A 7,363-nucleotide genomic window follows, 5' to 3' on the forward strand; every position below is an offset into this window, starting at 1 on the left:
ATATTATGATTACGAGATCCATTAGTACAAAAATCTCTCTTCAGTTTGCTTAATGTTGTCGGAAATCCATCATTTGACTGTAGTTGATAGGCATCAATAACATCCCTATCCAAGTCCAAATGGTCCGTCAGGGGAAATTGAAATCATGATAGATGAATATCATCCAAATGTCACACCGAAGAACTTAAGCATTTCTTTTTTTGCAGGAATATAATTGTAATCTTGACTTGGAAAATTTTCTCAATTCACGGACTGCCTAGTGATTGAGATGTCTACACATCGGCTAATACATTGCTTAATTGCTATCCATTGGTTGTCTCATAACAATATATTTGATTCTGCAATGAAGAGCTAAAAAGGTCATGCATACACAAATTAGAAACTCTAGCAACAGAAGAATTATTTTAAAGCGTTTCTGTCAAGACTTTGTTTCTCATGCTTGATTTATGACTGAATATCCTTCTTGCTTTAGGGGGTTATTAGAACAAACTGATACCAAAATGTCCAAAAGTTAGGACGAAAATGCGTAGGGTAGAGCACCGAGATTGCGCATAGCCATCTTACAAAACTTAATTGCCTATTTCGCCATGATACACCAATAATATGTGACAGAGCAGAACTAAACAAGAACTTAGGTTCTAAATTCTCGTAAATATGATCAATAGCAGCTTTCTAGATCTAGATTTACAAAACAAGAACGAGAAGCGTTGAAGAAAGTTACAAAAACCGCGCCTGAACATGTCTTTAGTAAATTAACAACAGAACTACATGCATATCACCTAGGGACATTGAAATCCAGCATAAACATTGACAACTCTACCCCACCACCACAACCAACAAGCTCACAGCAAACTTGTCCTTGGATTCTTTAACCCCACAAGAGGATTATGCCTGAAAAGAAGAGGCTCACCGAGACAGAAAAGGACACACAGTTTCCTAGTCTCATCCCACCATGACTGTAGTCTGTGTTGGTGCCTGCTCCAGCAGGGCCTAAACCTGAACCTGAGCCCACTCCCCCTATTATTCCATTTGAAGGTGTTGTGGTGTATGGAGTAGCGGTGGTGGTGGTCGTTGGATTTCTGGTTGTTGGGGTGTTCGATGTAACAGGTGTCATTGGTGTCGCTGTGATGGTGCCTGTAGCACTGAAATCAACCAAGCAAATGGAGTAACTATATTGAGTACAAAATATACATATATTTTTCAGTCATCATAAGATTCAAAGACACACAAGCCATATTACAAGCTTGCACATCTTTCAAAATCAATGAACTAGCTTATCAAGCCACAAGGTCATTGTCTAAAAGAAAGTTATGGCCTAAGTTCCATATTCAGTTTTGGAGTAAAAAGTTGCCTGATCAAAGATTCATAACATTTATCTTTCTACTATAACATGCATATTCAAATGACGATCAAAAGCATGTGAATATTCTATTTAGAGAATTGAAAGAGAAAGTGGAAAAGAAAAAGAAAAGCAAATTACAAACACAATTAATTGTTTCAATAACATTCAGCTCCCATTATAGGAATTAAAAGAAAAATGAAAAATTAAACTAAATCAGATTTCAAAAACAACAATAAAAAGTTCAACATGACCGTTTATGTTGAAAACCCAATACACTAGGTAAACTTGTCATATATATATATATATATATAGATGATAATTTCGATTTGACATTAAATACCCCGACCCTCCTCGACTCTAACAAAAGTAAATTCTCTGATAAAAATATAAAAGAGAACAGAAACAGGAACGAACGAGAATGCTTGTAACTTTTTCATTTCATTCATATTTAATTATCAAAAATTTGAAAAATGTTTGGGTTTAAACTAGAAAGAGAAAAAGAAAAAGTTCCATTCCAACTGTCATGTTTTATCGATAAAAAGTGATGACCCTGTGGATGAGTGCTCCCGTAAATTTGGTAACGCATCAATAGTACACTAGACATGCACATGCCTCGAGACTCCGTGACCGGACATAGCAAATGTGCAAAAGTTGGGCTCGAATCTCAATAAGCGTGCAATCGCAAGGTTCATAGATGGCTAGCTAGTCGCAGCCGAAAGTAAGAGCCCCACAATTCAAACGCAGCAACATCATTTTTCTGTTTCAATGTTGACATGCAGCTGCCCACTGTTACAAAGTTTAAATCCCTCTCTCCCGGCCCACATCAAAGAATGCGACAAAGATATGTTTTAACTTTAATGGTCGTTCAAAACGTGGACGGTCACCATTGTAGCAGAGTTTAGCAGTAGGACCAGAAAAGAGATAAACCCAATAGCTTTTCACTGTTCAAGTATTGGCACTGTTTGGTTTTCTTTATTATTATTATTATTTTAACTTTCCTTAAATAAAAGAACTGTTAAGACCTAGAAAGTCAAAAAGTAAATGAGCAAGTGTAAAATAATCAGTCCACTAGAAGAAATGGGCAATTGTAAAAAAGTTAATGTCTTTTAGATCAAGGAAACTTAACTAAGATATCGTCATAATGGAATGCTAATTGCTAAAGCTTTAATTATTTTATTCTTCTGATCATTCTGTTAATTCTTTAAGCTAGTTTCTGCCATTTCAACCCATTTAGCACCTTCATGCTTCAATCCAAGTTCCTTGGGATGAATAGTGAAACTGAAATCTAGTGGGATGTGTAGAGACTATAGAGACATGAAGTTGAAGTTAAACTTACATAATAACAAATATTAACTTAAATAAGTTGTTAAAAAATTATTGTTACTGCTAATATCGGTCCGTTGATATCACAGCACTCCTGCGAGGAATCGGATCGTCAAAAAATTTTCTTCTTATGGCAAACTGTTACCAAATATTTAGGGGCACCACACTTTTAGATAAAATATTACTCTCAAAAACTACCCTGAACAGTGTTCGAATTGCATTTTGCTATAAAAAGCCACTAAAATTAACAAGCTTTAAAAATCAAAAAGGAGAAATAGAAAAAATCATTCACAATCATACCTGTTGCTAGCAGGGTAGGTGCAGCCATTAGAGCCTGTAAATCAACAACGGAGATGAGTCAATTCCCATAAAGATAATTCATTTAATGTTCTGGTAAATGTAAAAAAAAAAAAAAAAAGGAAAGAAAGAAAGTGGGTATGGTGGTGATAGAGGAGGCTTACTGGGATCAGTTGTAGTTACAGTAGCAGTTCCAGCAAAGTCACAAGTTCCCTGAGCTTGACCTTTCCTCTGGAAAAAGCTGTTAACAGCGTAACTGCAGTGAGCCTTGACGGTGTTGGGGTTGTAACACGCCCCGCTCGACTTGATGGGGTTACAGTCAGCTCCCGCTCCACAGGCATAGTCCAGAGTCTTCTGCAATGCGGCATCGCCTCCCCCATCCTTGCAGATACACCAATTGGCAGCTATCCAAAAAATAAACAAATAAATTAGCACCAGAAACACAGGATTTTCGAGAAGCAGTGTTAGTCAAACCATGGCGAAGATATGTAAAGGGATCCAGGAGAAATGCAAAAAGCTTAAACAGTTTAAAATGAAAAAGTTTGAAGCTTTGCTATGGACAATAAGGCTTAGAATAAAATAACAGAAGCAGATCCATGTTCAGACACAAAAGGTATAGAAACTTTAACAGAAGAAAACAGAAACAGAGAAATGGGAGTAAAAGGGAGCGTACTGGAGCGGCCAATGATGCCAAGAATGAGAACGAAAAGCGCTAAAACCGCCATAAAATTGGCTATTTAAGTTAAATGAGAGTTCTGTTGCAGAGATTGAAACAGAGAGAGAAAGAGAGAGACACAGAGAGCAGAGTATTGAGGAGAGTGAGAATGGGAGAGAGGATTTAGACGTGGGATCAAGGTGGCCTGGTCAGGTCTGGCTCTGCCCTTTGTTTTTTATGTAGGTTGTGATTTTTTTTTTTTTTCTTTTCGTTTTAGTTGCTTACCTCATATAAAACTGTTTAAAAATTTATTTAGCCATGTTCTCTTTACCACATAGCATGAAGCCAAAATGCTTTTGACCGGGAGACGGCTTCCATCTTCATTTTGGTCGGGGCCACTCATGCTGCCATTGTAATTCAATTATAAATCCAATTGAATTATTTAAAAACTACTGTTTAGTTTATTTTGATGGCCAAATGACCTATTCTCACCAAAGGCACGATAAAAACCCAAAGTACACCCTATTAATTTTTAAAAATTTAAATATTTATTTATATTTAATTTTGATTGTTATAATTAAAAATAAAATTATCGTTTAAAAATTTTTATTTAAATAAGAAAGTTATTTTTTTTTCCCTTTTAATTTAAAAAACTAATCATTTCTTTTAACTCAAACTTTAAAATATTATATTTACATTTTAAAAACTTCATTTTATCTTTTGGATAATTGCTTTTCCTAGTATTCCTTTCCATTAGCATCTCTTTTCTTTCCATAGTGTTTTTTTGGCACATAAACCGTCAAAAATCCTATCGAAATAATCAGATTTTTTAGTACAGATCTGTGTATTTAGAATTAGATTAGAATCGAACTAAGTTTAAACTCAACCAAACTTGAACTCAATTTTGTTACTGTTGAAACGAGCCTAAGCCCGAGCTTGGGTTTGATGAGCCAAAAAATTCAGTACTCAAATTTGGTTCAATGAGCTAAGTTGCTCACGAGCTTGGCTCAGGTAGGCTCAACCAGCCTACTTATGAGTCGAGCTTAGTGAACTCAAACGAGCCTATTCAAAGCCCATATGCTTTTACTTTCTTTTCAATAATCTGAAACTAAATTTAATTATAATAGCTCATCTAAAAAATTGAACTATATAAATATTATTATTTCAATCAAAATTCATTAAGCAAAAATAATAATAATAATAATAACAAAAAGTATAAAATTTCTTATCATTTAGAATATAAAATGTACATTATTAAGCATAAAGTTACTTAATTCAACGAAGGAGACATTTGTATTGGGTATGCCAAATAATTTGGCAGGAGAAAGCATTCCCACAATGATCATTCTCCCTCTCCCTCTCCCTCTCCAAACACTAGAAATTATTTTGTTGCCACTGGACTAATGAGACCCACGCTTCTGAAACCACTGATATAGAACTAGCATTTCTCTCTTCCTTTCTCACTTAGTACACCACTCGAATGATTCATAAGTCACTGAGAAAAACCCAAAACAAGGGATATGATTGAAACAGTCGAAGCATATAGAAATTATTTTAGCTCACCCAAATCTCAAATGGGGATTTTGAACGGGTTCTTGCCTGAAGTCTTGACAGCATAGATAAAAGCAATAACATTAAATGCAATCAAAGCATCTAGTATTCATCATAAATCAAGTTACCCAACCAAGACCAGAGAAATTAATGGTAAATTGGAGCTTGTTATGAGTTCCTTAATGTCTTCCCACTGGATGCATCCGAAAAAGAAACCAGTATGTTAATTTATATATTTCCGGGACCTGCTCTCTACAGTCTGACCAGTTCTTTTAAAAACAAATTGTTAGGAACCCAGCACTGTTCCGATTCCAAACCAAATTCAGCCAACCAATTGACAGCAAAAATAGAGATAAAAATTGCAGTTTGTGTCAAATATTAGCTGTGTTCACAAGAATGACAATCATCTTGTCTATACACAAATAAAACGACTATAACACTCACTTTCTGCTTGCTAACAGGCTGCCTTGGCTCGTGAGCTGAGCCAAGCCACTCGACTTAAAGCTTAAGCTCATTTTTTTCAAGTATATAAAGTTCGAGCTCGTTTATATAGAACTCGTTCAAATCGAGTTTGATTCAAATCCAGTCTTGTGTGCATTGGTGATGCATAGATCTATCGAATAACATTGCACAAACATGGACATCGTCTGTGCGATGTTGTCCAACTAATCTGTGTGTTGTCAATCCATAGATCATCATATGGATATGTGCAATTATTGCACAAATCTGTGAGAGAAAATTCGATCATTGCAGTTGGATTTTCGATGGTTTTTGCATCAAGAAACCACCATGGAGATAGGGAAGATGCTGCTGGGAAAAATGATCGCTGAAAAGATGGAATGAAGATTTTGGAGGTGTAAATGTAGTGTTTCAAGGTTTGAGTTAGAGGAAAATGATTAGTTTTTAAAACTAAAGAGGAAAAAGAAATTAATTTTTGTTTGTTTAAATAAACTAGGTGAAAAATGATTAGTTTTTAAAATTAAGGGGTTAAAATGAAATTAATTTTTTATTTAAATAAAAATATCTAAATGACAATTTTACCTCTGACTGCAACTACCAAAACTAACGGATGGGGAGATATTTGGGTTTTTGATAGTTAGTAGGGGTCACTTTAGGTTTTCACTATACCTTGGGTAGGAATAAGTCTTTTGGCCCTATTTTGATTTGTAAAATAGTTTAATTTTGGTTAGATATTTTTCAAATAATTTTTTTTTTTAGTTTAGTTTACAATTTAAACAATTTTCAAACTGAATCAAACTGTAAACCATATTTTTTAAAATACATATATATAATTACATTTAACAAAATTTTCTAATAAACAATTAGGCATACAATTTGATTTTTTTATATTTATTTTGTCATTTCATGTTTATATTATGTTTTAAAAAACTATAATTTAATTAATTTTATTAAATGATATATATATTTAGAAGCGAATGATATTAAAAGGTTCAAGTCATAATTCAAACTAGACCAAATTATATTTTGTTCAGTTTAGTTTGGTTTGGTTTAAAACCTAAAATGGTTTACTTTGATTTGATTTGGAAAATTTTCAAATAATTTTTTTAGTTTGATTTAAAAAAACTCGAACCGTATCAAACAGAAGCATGCACACCCTTAGTTTATGGTATCTAAAATATGTAAAAAGGGTAGTGAAAAAAATTTTAAATATGTACACATACATAAAATTACAAATAAAACATAAGCAATTACAAAATCAATTTAAAAGAGTTTAATTTTCAAACATGATATTGCATTGTTCATAGAGAATGCAAAGAATATCATACCGATATTAATGGCTCTTTCGAATTTTACTAGTACAAAGTCGAGTCAATTGTTCTCATTCCAATGATAGAAAGGCACTTTGATACCGACACGGGGCATAAGATGATAAAGATTATGAATAGGATTTAGAGATGGGAAAGGGGTCCGGTGGCCCAGCTTGAGGCATGGCTTGATCCTTTTTTTTTTTTTGGCCCAACTTTAGTGGACACGACCACTATTATAGCGAGTCGAGTCATGTCATGAGCTTGGACTTCAGATCCACGGACAACTCGACTTAATACAACACAACACGACACTGTAGCCATTATTTTAAAAAAAAAGTTAAAAGGTTTTATAGGTGTAGAACGACTTTTGCATCCACAAAAGTTGTTTGGTCAGGTCAATAACTTTTTTTTTTTTAAATTTGTTTT

The 7,363-nt window shown here is 34.0% G+C and overlaps 1 protein-coding gene across 1 annotated transcript; it reads right to left on the reverse strand.

Moving 5' to 3' along the window:
• Window positions 1-620: 620 nt before the first annotated feature.
• On the reverse strand, window positions 621-3,878 carry LOC123196584 (PLASMODESMATA CALLOSE-BINDING PROTEIN 3-like). Its single transcript, XM_044610638.1, has 4 exons — window positions 3,636-3,878; window positions 3,127-3,366; window positions 2,966-2,999; window positions 621-1,142 (listed from the first exon to the last, which is right to left on the reverse strand). Exons 1-4 carry the CDS (start codon window positions 3,685-3,687, stop codon window positions 869-871), a joined length of 600 nt encoding a protein of 199 aa, XP_044466573.1. The 5' UTR covers window positions 3,688-3,878; the 3' UTR covers window positions 621-868.
• Window positions 3,879-7,363: the final 3,485 nt, after the last annotated feature.

The sequence above is a fragment of the Mangifera indica genome, chromosome 14, assembly GCF_011075055.1.
Source record: "Mangifera indica cultivar Alphonso chromosome 14, CATAS_Mindica_2.1, whole genome shotgun sequence".
Lineage (NCBI taxonomy): Eukaryota > Viridiplantae > Streptophyta > Magnoliopsida > Sapindales > Anacardiaceae > Mangifera > Mangifera indica.

Excerpts from the sequence above, each read along its gene's own strand:
- LOC123196584 (XM_044610638.1), bottom strand. The coding sequence starts at position 3,687 with ATGGCGGTTTTAGCGCTTTTCGTTCTCATTCTTGGCATCATTGGCCGC. Across the intron at positions 3,367-3,635 it reads TGGCATCATTGGCCGCTCCA|CTGCCAATTGGTGTATCTGC; the intron begins GTACGCTCCCTT and ends TTTTTTGGATAG. Across the intron at positions 3,000-3,126 it reads TGTAACTACAACTGATCCCA|GCTCTAATGGCTGCACCTAC; the intron begins GTAAGCCTCCTC and ends GTTGATTTACAG.